Source organism: Cricetulus griseus, chromosome 3 (assembly GCF_003668045.3).
Source record: "Cricetulus griseus strain 17A/GY chromosome 3, alternate assembly CriGri-PICRH-1.0, whole genome shotgun sequence".
Lineage (NCBI taxonomy): Eukaryota > Metazoa > Chordata > Mammalia > Rodentia > Cricetidae > Cricetulus > Cricetulus griseus.
The window spans coordinates 1,366,922-1,392,307 of NC_048596.1; the positions used below are offsets into that span (position 1 = coordinate 1,366,922).

General features: G+C 41.3%; 1 protein-coding gene across 4 annotated transcripts in view; it reads left to right on the top strand.

Annotated features, from left to right (window-relative positions):
* The first annotated feature begins 7,198 nt into the window (after positions 1-7,198).
* The window catches only part of Rab11fip2 (RAB11 family interacting protein 2), a 38,862-nt gene continuing 20,674 nt past the window's right edge, over positions 7,199-25,386 (top strand). For 2 of the 4 annotated variants that reach the window (XM_027406860.2, XM_027406862.2), the window contains exons 1-3: positions 7,200-7,836; positions 13,078-13,520; positions 14,127-14,595. In XM_027406860.2, the coding sequence (XP_027262661.1) occupies positions 7,484-7,836; positions 13,078-13,520; positions 14,127-14,595 (1,265 nt within the window). In that variant the 5' untranslated portion in view covers positions 7,200-7,483. Of the gene's footprint in view, positions 7,837-13,077; positions 13,521-14,126; positions 14,596-25,386 lie in introns of all 4 variants that reach the window. The other 2 variants (XM_027406859.2, XM_027406861.2) reach the window with 2 other exon arrangements.

Here is a 25,386-nt window from a genome sequence, read left to right on the forward strand (position 1 = left end):
TGTGTGTGTGTGTGTGTGTGTGTGTGTGTGTGTGTGTGTACTTATGCAGGGTACATGGGGAGGCCAGAGACAACTTGATGGAGTCTGCTCTCTCCTTCCACCTTTAGTAGGTTCCAGGGATTGAACTCAAATCATTAGGATTGTACAGCAACTGCTTTACTCATGAGCCATCTTGCCAGCAAAGGTGATGAGTTTAAGTCACTCTGATAATAATCTTTCAGTAATAATCAAGATTCCAATCACGGCTAAGCTATACCTAAACCAATGTAAGGAGTTACATTCTGAAGAATTCAAGAAGACCCATGATGAGACAACTGGAATTGGGAAATATGCAGTCACTCTTTTTCAAGAACAATAATTCTTACTTTCAGCAAGTAGAACTTTTGAGAATTCCACAGTTGGAAGGAGCTGTTGGTATTGGTGACCGTTTGCCAGGTTTGTAGCTGGTGGCTATGTAGAACCAGGAGTACAACTCAGGCCTTCTGATGTGAGGGTCTATAGGCTTTTCTTGTTATCATCCACTAACTTCATCCTTGTTAGAAAAGAGCTATTAGGGGCAAACATGAAGGCTACAATGGAAAAGGTGTTTGTCAGCAAGACAGACACAATAATTCATTCCTTGGAAGCCACATGGTGGAAGGAGAGAATCAACTCCTGGAAGTTGTCCTTTGACCTACTGTGTGCTGTGGTGTGGTCCCCACAAAATAGCTAGCTAACTAAATAACTAAATATAATTTTTAAAAAGAGGTATTATAACAATAAAACCCTATCTCTGTGCAGTTGTTCACAAGGAGACGAGTTGAACATCTACAACATTGTTTATGATAGCTGAAAAATTGTAAACAATTTAAATGTTCTTTGGAAGGACAAAAGATCAAATGGGGTTTACTCATCTTATCCAATACCATGTAGCAGTTGATGTAAATATGTTCTTGTTCTATGAATTCTTATGCATCTATTTGGTTAAGGGAATAAAGGTTGTCTAACATAATATTTTGAGATCATAAACAAGAAATGGAAAATCTTTTACATGAAATGTCCTCATGTGCAAATGTGTGCTCTGCTCTACAAATTCTTAGCCTCCCCAGCATGTCTCCACAGTTCAAAGAAGCTGCCGACAATACAAGTTATATTGATGCCTACGAGAAAAGTTCAAGATTTTTCAAGACCACTTGCCCTGTATGTAATTTCCTCCAAACCCTGAGCTGTTGGTGTTATACATTTGCTTCCTTTCTCTGATCATCAGTTGCTTTCATTTGAGGGAGAGAACACACAGGGCATCTTGAATATATACAGACATACATATATACAAATATTCCTTCAAATTAGAGGATCCATGATTAATAAACTACATAAAAAGGAAATCTGCTGTAGTATATATTCTGCACCCAATTAGGTAATTAAAATGCAATTTGCTTCTCTGAGCTTCAGTTGGACGAATTGGAATTGTGACTGTGAGGGATGCCCTGGTGTACAAGGTGGCACCTTTGAACAAATTGGTACAGGAGACCGCTTTCTGAACATAACACCAGTAGCTCAAACATTGAGATCGACAATTAATAAATGGGACCTCCTGAAACTGAGAAGCTTCTGTAAAGCAAAGGACACAGTCAGCAAGACAAAACACCAGCCCACAGACTGGGAAAAGATATTCACCAACCCCACATCTGACAGAGGGCTGATCACCAAAATATACAATAAACTCAAGAATCTAGCCTCCAAAACACCAAACAATGCAATTAAAAGATGGAGTGTAGAACTAAATAGAGAATTCTCAACAGAGGAATCCAAAATGGCTGAAAGACACTTGAGAAAGTGCTCAAAATCTTTAGCCATCAGGGAAATGCAACTCAAAACCACTCTGAGATATCATCTTACTCCTGTCAGAATGGCTAAAATCAATAACACCAATGACAATCTATGCTGGAGAGGATATGGAGAAAGAAGAATTCTCCTCCATTGCTGGTGGGAGTGCAAACTTGTACAACCACTTTGGAAATCAGTATGGTGGTTTCTCAGGAAAATGGGAATCAGTCTACCTCAAGATCCATCAATCCCTTTCCCGAAGAATGCACACTCATACAATAAGAATATATGTTCAACTATGTTCATAGTAGCATTATTTGTAATAGGCAGAACCTGGAAACAACCCAGATGCCCCTCAACTGAAGAATGGATAGAGAAAATGTGCTACATTTACACAATGGAGAACTACTCAGTGGAAACAACAATGGAATCTTGAAATTTGCAGGCAAATGAATGGAACTAGAAGAAACCATCCTCAGTGAGGTAACCCAATCACAAAAAGATAAACATGGTATGTACTCACTCATTTTTGATTTTAGAAATAGAGCAAAGGATCACTAGCCTACATTCCACATTGCCAGAGGAGCCAGGAAACGAGGAGGACCCCAAGAGAAGATTGCATAGTCCCTCGAAGAAGGGGATGGGGACAAGAACCCCTGACCAAATTGGAGCCCGGAAGCAGGGAGAGCAAGGAGAGTCTTCATCCAGTTGCTGTTTGAAGCAGAAACAGACACCCATAGCTAAGCACTGAACCATACTTCTGGAATTCAGTTGTGGAGAGGGAGGAGGATTGAGAGCAAAGGAGACAAGATGGGATGGAGAGACCTGCAGAAACGGTTGACCTGACCTAGTGAGAGCATGGAGACTCTAGTCATAAAGCTGGGGAAACAGCATTGGACCAAACCAGGCCCTCTGAATATGGTGCCAGCTAGGAGGCCAAGACAGTCTATGGGACCTCTAACAGTGGAGCCGTCTTTACCCCTAGAGCACAAATGGACTTTGGGAGTCCATTCCCTGTGGAAGGATACTATTGCAGCCCAGATACAGGAAGGAGGGCCTAGACCCTCTCCCAAACAATAAGACAGACTTTAAGGTCCTAGGTGGAGGGCCTCACTATCCCTGGGGAGGAATGGGGGGGGTTGGGGGGAACATGGGAGGATGGGACGTCGAGGGAATGGGGGGATGGATATGTAAATATGAGGAATTAAAATAATTAAAAAAATAAAAGAAGGTAAAAGAAAAAAAAAGACAGAGTGATTTTACAGACGATTTGGGATTGTGACTATAAGGGATGCGCTGTGTCTCCTAGGACAGACTGATTTTGCAGATGCTCAAAGGAGATTTTCTTCTTGAAGAGGCATAGCCAGCAATAGGCAAGCAAGTGTGGGATTCAGACCCAGGCTACTGGCTCGGGCTTTGCACACTGCTCAGCACATTGCTTCTCATGTAGCCCAGACTGAGATCTCACAACTCCGCAAGACCGGATTAATCAGCCCAGTGATGAAAATGAAACAAAATGACCTAACTGGCAATACTACTTCCTTGCTATTAGACTTCAATTTGCCAAATATTTTCTTACTTAAAAATGTGCAGTGTGTGTGTGTGTGTGTGTGTGTGTGTGTGTGTGTGTGTGTGTGTGTATGTGCGAGCATGCGCAAAAGTGCACACAGTTGCCCAAGCATGTACATGTATGTTTTTGTCCATGGGTGTATGGGTGCATACGGAGGCTCATGGTCAACTGCCTAGGAGCTATTTGTCTTGCTTCCTCCCCCCACACACATTTATTAACTGACAAATAAAACCAACTTGCTTTTTAAGGAAAAAGTGTCTCTTTTTCCCCTGGAACTTGCTAATTGGGCTGTGCTGGCTAGCCTGTGAGTCTTAAGGATTTGTCTTTCTTTGCTGCCTCTGCTTCCTGCAGCGGTTTTTTTGACATGGGTTCTGGGGATCAAACTCAGGTCTTCATGCTTGGACCACAGGTACTCTATGCATGGAGCCATTTCCTAGCTCTTTCTTTTTAACTGTGTGAACACTGATTTACATATTGATGATATAATTCATGGTTTGCTGTACACAGATGGGTTTCACATGCACATCAGAGGTGTGTGTGTGTGTGTGTGTGTGTGTGTGTGAGAGAGAAACTGGAAGGTTTTAATAATACCTTCTTGTGTAGGCAGAAGCAAGGGAGTCCATGAGAGCCCGAATAAAAGGATATCAATTATTTATTGGGAGACACAAATAGCAATAAAGGTAGAGAAGCCACTGAGGTCTTCTGTCTTGGGGATGCAGGAAGCTGAGATCAGATCTTTGACCACCACACAAGAGAGTGAGAAAAGGTCTTCTCCCAGCTTATCAGTCTGCAAGCAGGGAGCACTTTAGACCACACCCAGAAAGGGGTGGGTCTATTGGCTGAACGAATTCCCACAACATTCTTGCTTCCCCTTGGCTTCTGCATCTCCATCTGAAAAACAATTAACACACCCATTGCATAATGCAAGCTGAAGCATTAACACGCTGGACCCAGTGGGCTATTTAAACACCAAGGGTTCCTAATTGTACTACAGGAGATCCACAAGATATGAGTTTAGAGATGCTGATGTTCAACGGGAAAATCTTTCATAATGCTTGTAATGAACTCCCTTGTGAGAATGTCCTGAAAGGCACTGTTTTCATCTGTGAACTCTTCTCGTGGTGTGTGTGTGTGTGTGTGTGTGTGTGTGTGTGTGTGTGTGTGTGTTGGATAGTGGTGAACAGTATAAAATTAGAATTCTCAATGTTTTCCTCCTCTAAAATATGTCCTTTACCTCAGGCCCTTGTTTTGGAATTTTACTAAAGTCATTAGTAAGAACAAAAAAAATAAAAAGTAGCTGTCTTCAATTTAGGGGTTGTCCTTATTCACTAACATGGGATTTCTATCTTTAAAAATAACTCTCCATCCGTTCATCTTAAAAGCTGTAAAAAATAAATTTTAAAATATAGAACACTTCAGTAGATCACTTTGATCTCAATTCTTATATAGCTATTTTTCCATATGAGCCAACCATATACTTGGCTCAGCTGATGTGTTTTATATTCTGAATGTAGTGATGTAATACAGAGGAGTCACTCTAGGGAATTACTTCCCTTTTATAAAGCAGTTCTGGACTTTCTTTGGCTTCTACTGTTTGTGTGTCTGCTTCACTCAACTTTAGGTGTGACAGAAGAGCGGATGACCATTTCAGTTGTCCAGCTCTTGCCTTTAGAGCATTCTCTGCATTGTGTTGGAGTCTGTTATTGTGTTGCTGTGAACTAACACAGCCAACTTCTACCCTAGAGATGGCTGTATTTCAACAATAAGTGAAATGATACTTGTAAACAAGTTTATAATCAATAAAGCTTTCTGAACATTTTAAGCTCTTTAAAAACTCACATTCATTATTATAATTAATTGCCTATTGTTTAATTACAACCTAAGATAGAAATGTGAAGCCTTTAAAATCCGGTTTATAAAACTTCTAATTAAATTTGGTTTCATGATGCGTCTTTTGTTTTCTTCAAGTTCCAGGTGTCGAATTTTCTCTCTCTGGAGATGCTGGTGAAATTCCACCACTGACTGTTCCAATGTACTCTTTACAAGTCCCTGAGAATATTTTTCTTTAAACTTGACAACTGCCCACTCTGGGATGCATATGTTCTGCACGCAGTGTGATGATTTTGTTCTGCTTTGCACACCTGGCCTTCTCAAACACCATCTCCCAGGGTTGAAAACTCTGACTCTATAACAAGCTTTAAACCTCGCCTGAAAATAATAAACACAATACCTTGTAGTTTGCGGCTATTTTAATTTGAAAAAAGCACATCTATCTATCTATCTATCTATCTATCTATCTATCTATCTATCTATGTATCTAATTGTTTTATTCTCAAAATTAGTCCTGCAAATGGAGAGAAGGCATCTAGTCAGTCAACAGATTGGTTAGCATGCCTACTTCATGAGTAGTTCTCTTGTTCATCCTTTGACATTGCTACAAGATGCTGTCATCTGTCTACAAAGTTCTCCCATAGAACAGCGCGGTGTGGTTAAATAGCCATGCAACACTAAGTGAGTTATAATGTGTTTGGCCTCATCCACAGCTATTGTTGGCCGCAGGCTGGCCATGTCACCAGGTAGTCCAAAGAACTTAAGAAATGGATGGAAACAGTCAACAGAGGTAGGTCTCCTGCAATTGAAAAACAGAGCAGGAAAGAGAGACATAGAGCCCATTTCACAGTGCCGGCGGGAAAGCACCTCTTATGACTCCATAATCGCCTCTACCCTTGAAGTGGAGCTTGGTCTCCAGGAGCCCTCAAGCGCACTCAAGAAATGCTTTTGACACCATACTCAGGACAGGTCGGAGACTAGTAACGACCTGTTTCATCAATGTAAAGAAGTGGGACTGAGGGAAGGAAAATGACTTGACTCAAGAGTTCACAGCAGGCGTGCGCGCCAGAACCAGATCCTCTGACGCCACCCCCACAGAGTCTATGATCTTTATGAAGCAGAGCTAGCTTTGGAATGTCTGCTTCCTTCTCTTTCGGTGTGTGCTCAGAAGGACCCTTTGGTCGGCTGAAAGCTTCCTCTTCAAGACGGATGGAGAATGGCTGGACGAAGTGTGTATCTGTCCCAGAAGAAGAGCTATGTGCTTCCCACCACCATTCAAGGACACCGGGCCCTGGCCAGGCACAGAGCACACAGCTGGGACAGATTCCTGCCTTCCAGGATGGAAACTGGTTCTCTCCCAAGCGCAGGCGTTGTGCAAGGCCCAGAAACCGCCTGCAGGCCTCTGCGGGCGCACACGTCCCCAGCCCGGCAACTGCCAGGCCTGAACCACAGCACGACCACGGTCTGATGTCGTGCCAGCATCCCAGCCTCCAGCGTCCCGCACCCCGCCACCGCCGCCGCGTCGTCACGGCAACCAGGGAGGCGCTAACCCCCAACCCCGCCCGGCCCCGCCCCTCGCTCAACATGGAGACGGCCACCCGGAAGTGGCGCGCCGCCGCGCGCGGCGCGGCGCTAGGAGCCGCGGTACCCCCGGCTCAGGCCTCGCCCGCCCGCGCTGCCGCCGCGCGCGGCCGCGTCCGCCGGCGCCATCCGGACGGGGCGGCGTCCGCCCCGCTCGCCCAGGCCTACGCCACTCTCGGGGAGGAGCCGAGGCGAGGCTGCGCGGCGGGCGGAGGGAGCCAGGCCCGGGCCGGGCCGCCGACGGTTCGTCTCAGCCGGGTCGGAGGAGGAGGCCGGGCCGGGCCGCAGGGGCGCGGGCCCCGGGACGGCGGCGACGCGAGGCGTCCGGCTGCGCGCGGAGGCCTGGAGCGGGCGGCCAGGTGATGTGGACCCCTGTGCTTCTGCGGAAGAAAGGGACCCCCGCGGCGGCGGCGGCGGCGGCGGCCCCCGGCCGTGCGAGCCGGTCGATTTGACAGCAGCCCTCAGGGACCTTGGGGCGGGCAGCCCCCACTCCCCCTGCAGCTCGCTGAAGTGCCCTCTAGGATGTGGTGACCGGGGACTCGGGCTCTCCCTGCGGGAGGGGCACTGCCTGGCTTCTGAACTCTGTGCAGAAAAACAACAACAACAACAGCAACCCCCCAACCAAACCAAACCAAACAAAAAAAAAAAAACCCCAAAAGACAAACCCGAAAAACATAGCAAAATAAAATCCCAGAAATGATGCTGTCCGAGCAAGCCCAAAAGTGGTTTCCAACCCACGTGCAGGTCACAGTGCTCCAGGCTAAAGATCTGAAGCCCAAAGGCAAAAGTGGCACCAATGACACATACACCATAATTCAGTTGGGCAAAGAAAAGTACTCTACTTCTGTAGCAGAGAAAACGCTGGAGCCTGTCTGGAAGGAGGAGGCCTCCTTTGAGTTGCCCGGGTTGCTCATGCAGGGCAATCCAGAGAAATACATTCTTTTCCTTATAGTGATGCACAGGTCCCTAGTGGGACTGGATAAGTTTTTAGGGCAGGTGGCAATCAATCTCAATGACATCTTTGAGGACAAACAAAGGAGGAAAACCGAGTAAGTTATGTAATTTATCTTGAATTTTGGGCGCTTAAATATAATATGGATTTACTGTTCTTGAACATGGCATATTTGAAGCATGGGTCTTTGGAATTGAAATAGAATCCAGTTTTAACCATTTCGGTTTGCATGACTTTGAAGAAAAATAGCCTTTTCTGTGAAATGATTTTTTTTAAAGTGGAGTTATTAATGATCCATTATTTTTCTCATTTCTGTGTGAGGTAGACACGTCTTAAACAATGTAATATATTGCAGTGGATTTTAAGAAAATGAATACTTTGTATAAGAAAATGAATACTTTGTATAAGAGGCCTAGAGCATGAACTAGAAAATCAGAAAATTAAATCTGTGCATGTAATGGTCTGTTTGCTGAACACTGTTAAAAGGTAAATTACTAGTAAGGGCTGTCAAAAGATAAATTGCTGATTTTAGAACTCTATTTCAGCATTGTAAACAGTTGGCCTTTATTTTTGCTCCACCATTTTTCGGTGTCAGTACTTCTTGATAGAGTAGAAAGTTGTTGAAAGAAAAAAAAAAGTTTTGGAAGTCTGCACAAACATATCCAGTCTTGAGCCCACTGATATTTTCCCTTTGAGTTTGCAGTATAGTGGAGCCATTGTTTACTGAAGAATCAGTAAAGCTGCTGTGTTTAGGCCGAATTAACTGCTGTATGATTGGAGACAGTGATTAAAGTCTTGTGATGCAGTGACTTAATAACCTCTTCAATGAAAACATGGCTTTTGAAAGAGAACTTTCAAGCCTGAGTTAGATATACTTAATTTAAGAAACCAAAATACAAATCAACCCTAGGATGTTATGTCCCAAGTTGAAATAAGTAGCATATTTGGAAAGGTGGGTCTCCTGCTCCAACCTTTAACATACTTGCTTTTCTGGTCCGAAGTCATTGAGATGGCTGGAGTTTCTTGAGAGGAGGGTAGATGGAACTCATCATTCTTCCCATCCCCACCCACTAGTCCTGATGCAAGTTTATCTTCCTTTCAGAGCACTTTTTTTACAATGATAATTTTAAGTTCATGTTAATTACATTTCAAAAATAGTGATTTTTTTTTACCTACCAGTGGAATTCACGTAGTAATTGTTTTTGTTTTGTTTGAATCAAGTCTTCATCTAAGATTTAGTGTATGCAAGATAAAACACTAGAAATACAAGAAAACAAAAGGTAAATATGCAATGAGGACAGGAGAAAAAGTTTAAGTTGCATATTTAATGGTTTTAAACTTCTTGGTATCTAACAAGTAGCATTTGCTTTCTTCTGAAGGGTTCTTCATCAAATTTAAAATGAAAAATGAATAATAACCAAATAATTTGTTCCAAATTGTCAGTTTGGAGTGATTTAGTATATACCCTGTAAAGTGTTTTGACTGTGAGCTTTTAAGTATCTACCGCTTCAGATTTCTTACCATGCTTTAAACAGTACTTTTAATATTAATGATAATATACTACAGACCTCTCAAATGTAAATTCCCCCAATTTAAGTAGGCCCAAGTGTGGATACAAAGATCCTGAGAATGAAATAGCCTTTTAAAATTTCTTGTTTTATTTCCATCTTTGGCAGCTTCGCAGTTACAATAAACTAGACCATGAACAATCTCTAATATCGTATTCTGTCTATAAAACCAAGCAGAGCTTTTGGAGGGGAGATGCTTTGAAATGCTCTCAGCAGAGCTTGTGATGTTTCTTCATACAAAGGGATTTTCATCTGGTATTAAACCTTAGTGTTTTGTGTGGGTGACTAAATGGGAACTGTGTATTTGATGAGGTATCTTTATTGGTAATATCTCTAGATTTTTAATATATTTAATAGCTTCCTTTTCCAGCCCAGCTGCACATGTTGGCACAGTAAGGGACAGACTTGAGCCACCAGTGTGTTAAAAGAAAGGTCTTTAATATTCTGCACATTGCTAAACCTTGTCAGCATATTCCCAAGGGCTTTTTGGGAAAGTGGAATGAGTGATGAAGGCTACCATCTGATTGAGATGTCCCATGGAACTTTGGGGTGTGACACTCTGTACTTTTCACAGTGAATAGACACGTGTTTACATCTTGTCTTCCAGTTGTGTCACGAGAGGCAAAGAGTATGGTGCTTAAAATTATTATTCCAACTTAATTTTACACTTTGAATGTACATATGTACACACACACACACACACACACACACACACACACACACACACACACACACACTTTATGGAGAAGGGGGAAGGGCCTGAGCCAGATCCTTTGAGCAGACAGAGAACTTTCACGTTTGCCTTCTTTTAATAGATGTCTGGGTTGGTTCTGTCATGGGATTTAAGGAAATAAAACAATGTTTAATAATAGAATGGGAAAATAGTTTATGCTATTATGAAATATCAATTGATTTTTTTAAAGTAACCCAAGTAGGTAATTGCTCTCAAAAATTAATAATAATCAAAGTACCTGGGGTTAGGGGTTAGGTGTGACTTGGGCATGTGTAGGCTTTAGGGTGTGTATGTGTGTGTGTGTGTGTGTGTGTGTGTGTGTGTGTGTGTGTGTCTTGGCATTGCACCTGCCTCCTGGCCTCTGGCCTCCTTACTGCCAGTCTTGTCCCATTTCTGACCACACAGCACCAGTTGCTTGGGAATCATTCCCACATGTGTGGTAGTTTTGGAAATGGACCTGTGCCCACTGAAAATTGAACAGAAGCCATATACCATTTCAACCCAGCACTCTGGAGGTGGGAAAGAACAGGCATTAATCCAGTTACTCCCAAGTACAGTGTCTTCATTTGTCTCTTTGAAGCCTGGGAAAACAAACATTATTTCAGGATTCTTGAAGTTCTTCTCATTAAGATCAGTTTCAAAACAGAATAGCTAAAGTTACTTGTCAGGCCTGCCCTTTACATCAGTGTGTTTATCAGAGTTCTTTTCAGGGTTTTGTTTTGTTTGTTGTTGTTTTGTTTTTATATAGACAGAAAGGAAAAAATCCATTGTATTTACACATGTATTTAAATGCATTGTTGCTTTATTCTTTAAAGCTTGCATAGGTGTTTAGAGTGTCCTACTAAAACCAAAATGGTACAAGGCATGCGTGTTTGGAGTTGAGTCTTGTTGATTTTACAAAGATGGTTCTAGAAATAAAAAATCAAGTCCAGCAGTCCACAAGGAGCTAGCTCTCTTGGAGGAGAGACACCCCTCCACCCCCATGCTTTCTGGTTAAAAACAGTGTTCTGTAACGTGTGGCAGCCATGTGGTTAACCCTATTAACACAGGGCTTCATCAAGTAAGGACTAGCTTGTATTTTCTGCAGATGTTTTTCGTCAGCTTTAGATGTTTTCCTTATTGGCTTCCATCGGACTTGGGGAAATGGCTTGTCATTCTCCTTGCCTCAGGTTCTTTATCACCAGAGTAAGGGTGTTAAAGTAGATAATTCATTTGCTCTTACTTCAAAAACTCTGAATTTTGACCACCTTTTACCCGCTTCCATTTTGGGGACCACTGATATATTGTCCTGAACTTGGGTTTTATCAACTTGTTATAAACTCCACATATGTGTTTTTGTTGCTTGTTTTGAGGGGGAGGTACTTTTTTTTTTTTTTTTTTTTTTAAGCAGGGTTTTCTGGAACTAGCTCTTGTAGAGCAGGCTGGTCTGGAACTCACAGAGATCCGCCTGCCTCTGCCTCCTGAGTGCTGGGATTAAAGGTGTGCGCCACCACTGCCCGGCATTGGGGGAGGGATACATTCTTATAAAGAACGTTCGATCATTTTTCACATAGCCTGAGATTTTAGAGTATTTCTCAGGATCACCCATCAGGAGCATTTCTCAAACCACTGAAAATGGCTGTCTTTTCTAAAACCCTAAGTTTACTCAGGGGTGTGTAGCTTTGCCTCATTTGGAGGTGTTCTGAGAGCTCATGTTTGTATTGTTTGGTGCCTTCCATCCTACAGTTCATTGTTGCCATTTCTTACTCCCAGTCCTGTTGAGATGTTATCATTGTATAACTTTTTCTTAGTTCAGGGTCTTAGAGTAATTCATCTACCATAGACTATTCTATTTTAAGAAACTGCTTGTTTTGGAATCGATTGATTGAATCATTCCAGTTCATCAAGGAAGCATGGCAGCATAATGGAGCTGATAGAAGTTGGGTGTTGGCAATCTGTCCTTCCTGTGTGCCAGTCTTTGGTTGATGTATAGTAAATCCAGTCATATTTTAGCTATCCTGTTGGCAAGCAGCAAGAAGAAAAAGTAATATAAAATTTGGTCAGAGTTGCTTTGTAGTAAAATCCGTGGTGCTGTGTTTAAATAACAGCATGTCTTCAGAATGGGGGTCAGACTCCCTTGCTAAATGATGTGAAAACATTGGGGCAACATGCTGCAGGTTCTGGCTGTTTGCCCTGTAGAGTGACCACTAGTGACCCCAACAACTGGAGGATTTCTTGTGGATAAAAATACTGTAAACAAAACCAAAAGAAGTCCTGCTTCATATATAGTTCACTTACACATTGGCAGCATGATGCAAGAGATTCCTGAGAGCTGGGGTCTGGATTTTCTTTTAAAAGTCCTTTTAATTTTGCAGAACCAGTAGCTTTCTGGAAGGAATTATTTGATCTTTTTATTCTTTGAAAACTTCACAAGATTTATTGTTTATCATTTCTTACATTTGACTCATTTTTTCATATTTTACTTAGGCAAAGGCTTAGATCCATTCTATGTGAATGTAAACATTGGTACTTGGAGTTTAATGGTTATCATATTATGTACTATTCCCATTGTTAATAAAATTCTTTTCCTATAAATCATATTTTGGGATAGGGGTTAAATATTTTATTTAAATGTCATCATTATTTGTCATTTTATGGTACTCAGAAATGATTGGAAGTGATGAATTACAGTTCCTGGCTCAGTGTCTTTGAATGTTAAACATATCCTTAGGCCATTAGTAACACTTGTCCCATATGGAAACATAATTATCTATTGTTGATAAGAATGTTTGATGATGATTGAATTATGAGGGGAAATTTTATCTAAGCCCTTTACATACTCTCCTTTGGTCTGTATCATTCTACAGAAACTGGACCAGTTTGTTTGTTTGATTTGTTTTCTTTTTAAACAATGAGTTAACCTAGAAATTTGTGGCTGACTGGTTCTTATTCAGTGTGTAGATGATGGGTGGCCACTTTACTTAAATAGCTGCCTGGATATAACACAGCTTGCTGTTGCCATTATATGTTAAAACCAATTTTTTCTCTTCTCTTGAAGGTGGTTTAGATTAGAATCCAAACAAGGAAAGAGAATCAAAAACAGGGGTGAGATAAAGGTCAATATTCAGTTTATGAGAAACAATATGACAGCAAGTATGTTTGACTTGTCAATGAAGGATAAGACAAGATCGCCTTTTGCAAAATTAAAAGATAAGATGAAAGGGAGGAAAAATGACGGGACAATGTCTGATACATCATCTGCAGTCATTCCAAGCACACACACGCCCGATGCCAAGGCTGTGCTTTCAAGCAGCGAAACACAGATGAAATCCAAACCAAAAACGCCTTTTCTATTGGGTCCTCAGCGGCTCTCTTCTGCCCATTCGATGTCTGATTTGACTGGGTCCCACTTGTCTTCTGAAAAACTGAAGTCCAGTGCTATAGGTCCAACATATCTTCTCAGTCGCCAGATAGATTCCTTTGGAGTTGTTCCAGAAAGTGGTAAGTGGCACTCAGCTCTGTTTATCCCTCTCTTGTATTTTATATATTTGTATTTATATTATAGGCAATATTGAAGTCAATCTTAGTCTTCACTCATGGCCTGGCCTTTTTTTGTTGTTTTGCTGCCATTTCTGCTTTTCAAAAGCTTGCGGCCAGGCTAGGTCGGTAAACTACTTGCCTTGAAAGCTGGAGGACCTGAGTTCAATCCCCAAAACCCACATTCAAAAAGCAAGGCAGGTGGTGGCACAGTTGTACACACACACACAAAAAAATAAAACAAGAAAATCTGCAGCATATATTCCATCCCATCTAACTGTTCCTAGGGAGAACATCTATATCCAGAGGAAAGTCTAAGACTTGCCAACATGATAGTTGACAGCAGGTCTTTTGGGTTTACCTTATACTTTCCTCATGTGATGGTTTCTAAGCCACTAAGACACCCAGTTGTCTCACAGTGCACTATGTGCTTCACAATATCCCTTACCTAATTTTAAGATTGTTTTGAGGGTTAATATCTTTAGCTAATTGTTCTCATTCTGAAGCAACAAAAATAGTATAATAGCGTTATGTCACCCATCACCTACTAATGGGGGAAAATGTTTGTAGGAAGTCTCAAGTCTCCACACAGAAGAACACTAAGCTTTGACACTTCCAAACTGAACCCGCCTGGCAGCATTGTGGATGAAGGCGAACGCTCTTTTGGAAGACAGAGTGACCCGTTTATGAATGTGACTGCTTCATTACCCCAAAAATCTGCAACACTGCCAAGGAAGAGAAATCCATTTGAAGAAAGCAGTGAGTCGTGGGACAACAGCATGCATTTATTTTCAAAACCAATTGAAGTAAGGAAAGAAAATAAGAGAGAGAAAAAAGAGAAAGTGAGCCTTTTTGAACGAGTGACCGGGAAGAAAGACAGCAGAAGATCGGAGAAGCTTAACAATGGGGGATCTGATAGCCCCTGTGACTTGAAATCACCTAGTGCGTTTAATGAAAATCGGCAGGACTATTTTGATTACGAGTCAACCAATCCGTTTACAGCAAAATTCAGGGCTTCAACTATAATGCCATCTTCAAGGTAAGCTCACAAGGAGGAGTGTGTGCGCCACTTGGGGAACCTTGTACTTGAAAGTAACAAATATTTCTTTTAGATGCATGAATATTTTATATTCATTTTTTACATAATTCTTTTCTAAGAATTCATTACAGACCTAAACATTGTTGCTTGCATATATCCTTGGAATTGAATGTTTTGCCTTGGAAGAACAAAGTCGTCTTCCTTTTAACCCTAGTCTGTACCTACCTAGGGAAGCCTAGAAGCCACTATAGATAGGTCTTGTAGAAAACCACATGGCTTCTGATGAGACCCAGTGAGAGTGAATAAACCATGGTTACAAATTCAATCCAGAAGTGTGTTTCTAGGTACTTCCCCAAGATTAAGTCATGGGGTGGCTGGAGGGCTTTAGTGAACCAATAGCAGTCACACACTGTTCTTTACAAATGCCGGCTGGAGTGTTGACGTTGTCATAACCGATGTTAACTCTCCTTATGAAATGGCTGCTCAGAAATTTCTTTTATTCATGAGTGTTTTCTGGAGTCTGGTGACCCTTGCGGGCACTGTGAACACACTAACCAGAGCCCTGGGATGACAAGTGTCCATAGGTGTAATCAGCTGAAGAAGATGGGAGATTTAAAGCTCTGGGTCCTTCCACGTGTACTGCTTCTTACTCCATGGCATCTGAAAGTCAGGGGTTCTGCAGATGTGAGTGACGGAGGGCCTGATGAAGGGACCGAAAACAAAGATGAAGATGACCTTGAAACTTTTAAGTAATTGTGGAAGAACACAGTGGAGGCAGTGTTTGCCACACAAAGGCTGCTTTTCCTCCAGCTGTAGTGTCCAGAACATAGACCTGAGCGGGAGTCCTTGCTTTGTAGTGCTATGACCTCTGTAGATCTTAGCATCTACATCTTTTGAGGTAAAGAAAATACTTTGTAGGATTTAGTGAGGGTAAATAATGCATAGAGTACATAGTACAAAGCCAGGCACCAAATAGGGGACCGATAGATGGTCACTGCTTCAGGGTGAGCATCCTTGATTTGAAACCTGACCCACTTTTATATAGAAATATGGCACCAGCGTTAATGCTTTCATCATGGATGGAACTCACTGGAGTTTCAGATTTGAAACATTTTGAATTTTGGCTTTTTATATATAAAGTTATGCATATATTCTGAAATCTTCCCCAAATCAAACTCTAAAGCATGTTGGGTCCCAGGAGTTTTCAGTAAGGAAAAGATAACCTCTGTCTTGATTGATGTATTATCCTGTATTGTTTTCTTTAAGATTAGTGCTTTTTGTTCTGTCCCACTACAAACAGAAGATGGAGCATCAGCAGCCACTTGGGTAGGCCTTGCACTTGGGCCTCTCTCTCCCTCCCTCCACTCACTCCCTCCTCTCTGTCTCTGTCTCTGTCTCTGTCTCTGTCTCTGTCTCTCTCTCTCTCTCTCTCTCTCTCTCTCTCTCTTCGTGTGTGTGTGTGTGTGTGTGTGTGTGTGTGTGTGTGTGTGTGTGTGTATCTTCTATGCTAGGTTAGAAAAAAAATCTTGCACTTAAAATTGCCAGAGGGGCATGCTCATTTTTTGTTAGTTTGTTTTCTTTAATTATTAGATGGGGATTTGCTGTGGTTTTAGAAAAAAATTCATTCTGTATGTGTATAGACTATATTTCAGAGAAACAAATTTTTATTTTGTGCTATCAGTGGTCCATTGAAGAGTTCACAGTGTTGATGTGAAGTTCTAACATGCTGATAGTTGATGTATTAATATTTCAACAAATCCTAAACATAGGCATAAATAGTATGCCCCACCCCCTTTCTGAACATTTTTTTCTTTTTTGCAGGAGATTGTTGAATACAATTATTCAAGATAACTTAGAAATTGGCTAATCTAGGTAATTTTACAGTGAAAAGCAAGAAAAAGGGAACTAGTTGGAAAAATGTTTTAAAATTATGTTATCATATGAAAAAATAAGTGTCCTCAAGTTGTCAATGCCTTGGGCTTCCATGGGCTTTAATAGAGAACATGGTCTTCGTAGGTTTCAGATTCATTATGTTTTACTTTAATATTAGCACTACTTTTATCAAAATTAGGCCTGTGTTATAAATTCTATGATTACAAGTATATAAAGAGTAGATTAAAAAGTTAAGACATTTTTCTTTGTGTTTCTGAGGCTATAGATATGAGGACAGAACACATATTCCTGGAAGTTTCTCTTTCTGTGTCACAGTCATCCTTCCGGTAAATTAAAACATTTGTAGTTAATGGGTGGATCTAGTTAAAGTGCAAAACAGTTGCATAGAAATGGACTGAATAAAAAGGCTGCAGTTCCAAGTTTCCAGCCAGCAGTTTTAGCGTGGGTGGAATTTGAGAGGCTGTTGCCAGCAGAGTGTCTAGAATTCCTCTCCTCCAGTATCATCTCTCAAGCAGCATCCAGACCAGGGCTTTTGAGGCTACACAGATCATGTATTGTGAATTATTTTTCCAGTATGCTAAGTAAAACTTACTTAGAGACCTCCTGGACTTTTGTGACCCATGGTTTTGAGACAACTGAGTCAATTTAAAGCACAACACATTGTGATCAAACTGGTGTGTGAACTGGCACGCCTAGGATTTCAGGAGCACGGGAACTATGTCAATGTCCTCTAAGTGATTAAGCATGTGACTAGAACTGGAGAATTTTCCTTATGCCCTTCCTTCTTCAGTAACTAAGAACATAACTTTTAGAAGTTAAAGGTTTTCGTTTTGTGTGTGTAACATCTACCTGAAGAAAATCCACACTGGAAACCACAAAACACACTTCATTTTGCATCTTGAAATTGTTCCTACAGCCTTGTGGAAATGTGATGAGGAAGTTAGTCAGGCTGCATGGTGAGCTGACTGAGCAGAGTGCAAGGCTCCTCCCTGATGTCCACTCTTTGAGGGTTCTTCTTGGTGACTTGCTCTGCTTCCCGAAGCCTTTCCCACTCTGCTAGAGAAAAATATTGGCTTCCAGAGCTCCGAGTTTTCTGATAACAGTCCAATCTTCTGAAGGAATAGCTTAGTCACATTTTCCTTCCACCATCACGAGTAATTTAAGGGCAGGGCCTGCATTTTATTCATCTTTTGACCTTAATCTCCAGTGTACTGCTTGGTAGGCAGTGTGCAGTAGGAATTGTGAGCATGCACATGAGAGCCAAACAGGTCCTAGAATGTTCTTTTCACTCTGTCTGCCTCCCGCTTCCAGCCCAGGGTGAGCTTGGAGGTCTTCCTAATAGGCTGGAAATGGACCCAAGAAGGTTGATGTATACATTTTTACATAAACACTATTTAAACTCTAAGAGAGTAAGCAGGCGTGTCAACATAACACCTGTTAGCCTAGCACTCAGGAGGTTGAGGCCACCTGGGCAACTTAATGAGATCTTATTTCATAATCCAGAAGTTTAAATAAAGGAAAACATGCAGCTCATTGGCAAGGGTGCTTGCCTAGTGTGTGAAGGTCCTGGGTTAAGTCCCCAGTACTAACTTAAAAAGCTGAGTTTTATACTACATGTAAGATTTATGACATGAGCCAACATTTCTAGGGTCTATCTGGTAGGTAGGCTAGGTTATCAACTGCAATCTCAGTGGCTTTATGCAGGACATTCTTAGAGAGAGAAAATGGGGTAAATAGGTGCTCCAAGGGGGTTTCTCAGCCTCAGGTTTCTCTGGAGCTAGGCTTCTTCCTTCTGGTAATGCCCCCATTGTTATTTCCCTTCAAGGGTCAGTGAGGCACACAGGGAGAGGTGGAGGCCATCCATTATAGTATGTTGTCCCATGGTAGGACTGGAGTCTGCATATATCCCTTTGGCCAGAGTTCAGTCAGGTCCCATCCTTACTGCAAACGGTTAAAAAGTTGGGTTTAGCTGTGTGACCAGAGGGGAATGGAATTGGTTTAGTATATAGCATTGTGTAGGTGAAAGACACTAGTTCAGTTTCTACTGAGATTCTAGACGCCATCCAGAACATAGCGTCTGTCAATCTTCCCCTGCTCATGAGCATGAAAGTATAGTTAGAGTTCGTGTCATTTCTGGAAAAATGTCAGAGGGTATTGTTTGTGCTTCACAATAGTTCCTCTTGCCTTTTGTTAGCAAAAGTCTGAGGAAAGTGTTGATAAATTTTATTATTTATCAACATATCCAAATACATAATTTGTGTTATGTCTTTTTAATTGTAAAGCAGTGCTTTTCTGTACTAGCAAAACATCATTTTTAAAGAGCAGATATGTCTTTAGAGTTAGGATTTTTTAAAAGGTTGTTTACAATAATCATTTTTTTTAAAAAAGGATTATAAATGATCTGAAGAGTGGAAATGGGCAAATATGTTCACCCAATCAATGTTGTTTTTCAGATAAGTCTCACTGTGTGTTACAGGATGGGCTGCACTTGAGCACCTCTTTCTTCAGCCTTCCAGGCATTGAGGTTTCACCTAAACACCTCCGTAGCCACCACTTGGTTGTGTTTTCTGCACTTGTGTTTTGAGCATGTGACTGTTCTGTCTCTGTACAGAGGCAGTGTGAGAGCTTCACAGTACATCAGCTTCATTCTCTGTAGTTTTCTGCTTGCCCTCATTGTCTCTTCCTTGCTGAAAGTAGGGATTGGCCGACTAGGCCTTGCCACCTCTGCTTTGTTGACTGTCTCTGTAAATGACATTTTGTTGAGTTACAACCATCCTCATCTTTGTGTGGGTGTTTGTTGCTAGAATGAATGAATTGAATAATTTATGTCAGAAACTTATGACCTCCAGAACCAATATTTATTCTTTGGCCTTTTTTTTTTTTTTTAACTTCCATGCTTTCACTATGCAGTCCATGTTGGCCTCAAACGCCTCTTCATTGTTGGAATTACAGGTATGCACTACCACACTGGGCTTTATATTCTTTGACCTTTTTCAGAAATAGTATGTTGACATCTATACTAGCTAAGTAGAGATCAGCCTGAACCCCAGAAGGGTACCAGACCTGAAACAACCAGTTGGACTTTGCAAGACAGATGCTTCCAGAATTAAGTGGCTAAGATATTCCCATGCAGTCACATTTACCATTATTATCTTTCTAAGTGAGCAGTGGGTCAAAATGCCTTCTGTTCTGTTTAAGAAAACTCAGGTTAGAAATGCGTAAGAAGTGTGGGTCTAAACAGCAACCCCAAACACTTTGTGAACATTAAGGTTTGTCATATTTTCGCCTTCTCTTACTACCCAACTTTTCTTCTTGCTCAGCCTCCACACTAATCTTGGGGTGTTCATTTCCTTAGTGAGCTTCTCTACCTCTACCGAAAAAAAATGCAGCAGGAAGGGGTGTCACAAACCCTTCTGTCTACAGTGCTAACAACTGTGCTCCCCCAGTACAATCCTGGTGTTTTCCTCCTTTGGACTTGTTCTGATAGAGAAGTTGGAATTGCCATTAGATGCTGATGTCTGGGTCTTAGGATGGTCTCTCGAGCATCATGCCAGTTTTGCCGACTACCCACAACCCTTGCCTCCTCTCCCCTGGGCCAGTGCTAATCAGCATTGGCTCCTGTTTCATTTTGTTTTTAAACTATGGTTCTTTGGGCCTCATTTCACATGAAGAATGAATCTTTTCATCAGTGTACCTTGAAGGAAAATCAGTGTTTAAAAAACTTCCCATCAATGACCAGCCAAGGTTTGAAACTTGCTGATCTAAATTGTGTCTTTCCCATCATACATATTCAGTTTTGACAGCTGGGAGTTAAGAGTTGAGCTGATAAACTCATATTTGAAGGGGCCTTACGTAATATAGAGAACACAGCAGGGAAGGCAGCCTGGCTAAAACAGATCCACAAATGGGAGATTCCATGTGTTGGAATAGGTAAGAGGAACCTGAGCTGTAGTGGACGTCGAGGACAAGGCTGACTGGTGACTGGTGTTTATGGGTGGGCCACATGGGGTGAACTGTTTGTCAGGATACAGATGAACCCTGGCATCAGCTGTAACTGAGGAGATGATGTGCATATACCCCATGGTGTGTATGTTCCTGAGGAGGTCTGGAAAATGTCAGACTTCCACCTAATTATGGGAATTCTTTAAGTCCATGGAGAAAGTTGCTTCCTGTCTTACTGTAGCAGACATGCAAGCATATAACAACAAAATCAACCTTGTCTCTCACATCCTGGATGGGTACTCCACTTCTGAGCTATATCCTCAGCCTTCTTTTTACTTTTAACTTTGAGACAGGGTCTCATTACATTGCTTAGGGTTACCACAGGCCAGGCTGACCCTGAAGCTGTGACAGTCTGCCTCAGCTTCCAGAGCAGCTGGGATTATGGACCTGTGCCACCAGGATGGTACCTAGAGCTTTTAAAAACCAAAGTAATAAAAACTTGCTTCGTGTGAAGAGCTAATGAAGTCAGAGAGCAAGAAATAATGCAAGCATTTTGTTTGTCTCAGAAATGTAGGTCTGTCTGACAGGCCCAGAAAACATGTTTTCCTTCCTTCCTTTCTGCTTTCTTACAGCTCTACGCACTGGGTAGCCTTTTCTCAGTTGCTGTATGATAACTTGGTGTAGTGAGCTTTATATTTTCTTTCTCAGATTTTTCATTTTGTTAGGTCCTGTATTTCAGTTGTATTTAGTCATCAAAGAGCCTTCCCAGCCTTCCTATGTCCTTCCTAGCCAATGATCTCAGGCCAGATATTTGTTTTTAGGACAGTATAGAAATAGTATATAAGATAAAGACATTTGTCAATATTTTGCAATTTTACTTGACAGTGTACCTTTTCGAGATCAGGTTAGCTTTCTATTCCTTTCTCCCTTCTTTCCCAACCCCTTAACTGGTCATTTCCTGTTTGTGTCACATCATTCCTAGGAACTACAAAAAAAATTGTTTATCCAGAATGTATGTTTAAGTGTCTAACTTCCACAGACAAAGGATCACCATGAACTGTTACATGTAGCTATTATCAGGAAACTGTAACATGCCTATAAAAATAGTATTGCAAGGTTGCATTTGTTCATTTGAAAAAGTAAACAAGTAATCCTAAAGAAAAGGTCTTATTCATAGTTGTTACACCTTCCTTTCTGAGGTCTTCTATGGACTGTGTGTGTGTGTGTGTGTGTGTGTGTGTGTGTGTGTGTGTGTGTGTGTGTGTGAATTTAAAGCAGTCCTTAGCACTGTGAGCCTTATTGTGTATAAACCTTTACTGTTTGCTCACATTTTTCTGAAGATGGCTTGCCTATTAGTCTCTATATCGTTTCTGTGTCTGAAAGTCTGCAGTCTCCTTGAGACTGAGAATGCCAACTTTGGATGATTTTTTTTTAGAGCCCTTAATCCATTAGTGGCCAGGGATTTGCAGGGTTTCCCATGTAATGGTGACTGGGAGTGAGAGGCATGGGTGTGATTAGTTCCCACAGCACTGACTGGAACTCATGTGTGATTCCCCAGAGACAACTTGAAACTTTCCTACCCTTTGTCATCCTAATACTCATTATAATGGGTCCCATTAATTGGCGCATCTCCCATTGGGTTAATTTGCAGATACCATCCATGCCATCCTTTTGCTAACTCTAATGCAAATTGATATTTATGGTCTTTAAAATTGAAAACAAAAAAAAGGTCTGTAACAAAAAAGACAAACTTTGCTAAGTTTTCCCTCTTTATTTTTTTTAAGATGGGAGATTAAGATACAGAGAGATTATGTGTGAGAGAAAAGGAAGCAAACCCCCACAAAAACTACTGTAGGCTAATAAACTGATGTGAAAATTTCTCAATTTACAGCACTTGACAGGTGCTAAAAGAAAAGCATCTTTAATTTTAATGTGTTGTTAGGACCTCTTTAGAGAGACTGTACAAGTTATTAACAAGGTCCTCCGAGACAGGAGACGGGTAATTAACAAGACCTATGGAGATATAGTTTAGGTAATTAACGAGCTCTTAGGCACTGGACACAGGATAACACGTGCTGAGTCTGATAGTTAAAGAGAGCAGGTCGTTATGATATGACCAAATGAAAGGAAGAGCCTGTACCTCCTCTGGAGCTTTCCAACAGGACAGTACTAAGATTACATTCCAGTGACCCTAGTATGCTAATTTTTATAAATCAATACATAAGTTTTTTGGTTAAAGGTAATATTTGAGAGAATTATTTCTTTGTAAAACCAAGAAACAGAAGAGCTTGCTAGATGGAAGTGGCTGATCTTTGCTAATGGTGGCAATGAACTGTGTAGTTAGAGGAAAATCCTTCAGAAGGGCATGTATTGTATGTTTCTCAATTGTTTTAAACATCATTGGTTGAGTGTGTTTTTTACTTGTGACCTCTGGTCTGAAATTGCCTATTCTAGATTATGTTGCTCCTCTGGTGACTTTAAAATGGTCAGACTTTTGCCCAGAGAGGAGACCACACTCGGGGCAGTTGGTTTTAACATCTTAGTCTGGGTTCCTTCACTCAGCTTTCTTCTGCCCTAGTGTTTTAGAGTTATTGTTACCAGTTGCAAATACTTGGGTTGGTTATTTCCATGTAACTTTGATATTGGTCTGTAGTTTTGACTCAGAAAACTCCCAGGCAAGCATTTTATTACAAACATGTTGTATTCTGGTAGGTGTGTCCAACTAGTGGCCACAGGCCATATAGGCTGAGGACAGCAGTGACTGTGGCCTGACATAAAACCATAAAGGTAAAAGCTCTTGAGCAGTTTTTACTGACTATGTGGTTCTTGAACATGGCCTTTAACATGTCCCAGTGTTAAAAGTTTTGATGTGCCTGAAAAGGTTTAATATAAGGAGTTTCTAATGTTGCACGACCTGTCTTAGTATAGCTCTTGCAGGCTATCAAGATGAATATGTTTCTGAATTTCAATTCTGGTAATCAGATGGTACTTTCTTTTCCATATTTTCCATATGAGAGAATGTGGTAGTTTAAATGATACTGTATTCCGAGAATGTGGTAGTTTAAATGATACTGTATTCCATCAGCTTGGACACTTAAGTGCTTGGTCTTCAGTTGGTGGCATTGTTTGGAGAAGTTAGGAGGAAGTGTGTGACTGGGGGTGGGATTTGAAAGCTTACGGCCTGGCTTGCCTCACTCCCTCTTCACTTTCTTTGCTTTGTGTGCGTGTGGTTGAAATGTGAACTCTTAGCTTCCTCCTCCTGCTGTAGGAGGCTTACAGCGGCGCGATGTCGCCCTGCATCAGATGAAGGTGCTTAGGCTTCCAGAGCATTTTAAGGTGGAATCAGTGTCTTCGTCCAGCACTAACATGGAGTGCCTCTGGGGAAATAATGGGAAGGGGTTGGTTGAGGCTGGCGCTAACTGGTTGGTTAGGAAGCTGTGAACACTGACTTACTTTGGGTGGAGAGGAAGGGAGCACCTTTTGAGAAACATGCCTGCACATTCTCCTGCCTTTGAGTGAGACAGCAGCAAAGGATTGGTAACAGGAGAAAAGGGACCAGTGTAAGGATGCATCCCGTGTGTGTGTGCATGCGTGTGTGCGTGTGTGTGCGCGCGTGTGCGCGCACGTGTGCGTGTGGGTTTGCTGAAGGTCAACACTGGGTATATTCCTTAATCTCTCTCCACCTTACTTTTTTCATTAGGGTCTCTCACTGAACCTAGAGCTCACCAATTTGGCTAGACTTTCATGTCTGCCTTCCTAATGCTGGAGCTCAGGCTCACACTCTGCGACTGTGCCCATCTGTTATGAGTGTGCTGGGGATCAGAACTCAGGTCATTATACTTGCATGACAAGGACTTTATCACCTGAACTGACTCCCCAGGCCGTGATGTGTCTTCCATTTGACAAGATACAGCATTTCTTGAAGCTATTTTGTTTCATGGAACAGTGTTATGTATATGGTTTCTGAATCAGAGTTGGGGTGTTAGTCGTGATGGAGAGGTTTGAGACTTTAGTTTTTGTTTTTTTTTATCATGAGGTGGTATTTCTTTGTCTTTTTTTCAAGTATAGGGACTGTGTGTTTTGAATTAAAACTAGCAAGCTAGTATGAAAACATTAACAGCTCTTGCAAGTTTGTTTTCCAACACATGAATAATCTTTGGCTTCTTTGAACACAAGAATGCAAATTTCAGTAACTTTAAAGATTTGTGCATTTAAAGTGTTTTCATCTTATCGTTATAATGACTATACACATTTCTCTCCAGTGGTTCTGGCTTTTCCAAACCTTGCCCTTCTTAATCTCCTGAGAGACTGTCACTGTGGGAATAACCTTGCTTCTTAAACATATAGCCCTCATTTATTTTTGTACACACTTCCTCTCCAGGTTTCTGGCTTCTGTGGCTGGGACATTTCCAGCTGGGCTCTGTGACCCCATCGCCTGATGCTGCTTTCATTTTGTCAATGATAAAGCTTCACCTTTTGAAATGCAGGCAATGTATTTATGTATAGTGTGTTTATGGTAGTAACTGCAGTAGCCAGATTGTCTGAATATCTAATAGACCAAAAATTGTTACTGTATTCATTTACTCCATTTCTAGAAACATTAGGATCTGAGCATATGACATAGGTGTCTTTGAACTACTGTTTAAAGATGAAATATTCCTCTTTGAATTATATCGAGAATAATGTTATTATATAATTATGAATAAATAGCTAAGTTTTTATTAGGTACTGAATGATATTTTAATGTGTTTTATGTACTTATTTTACATTTGGAAATACTTTTCATGAAGAAACTAATACCATTTAAATAGCTGATGTTTGAACCTGCTTGGTTTTCTTAGAGTTCATGTCCCCAGATGTACTGTATGTTTCACAAGCAGGAGTAAAGATTCACTGAGAAGTGGCAGTCTGAGGGTATGATCTACATGGCCAAGTTCCAAGTGCTCCAATAATCAG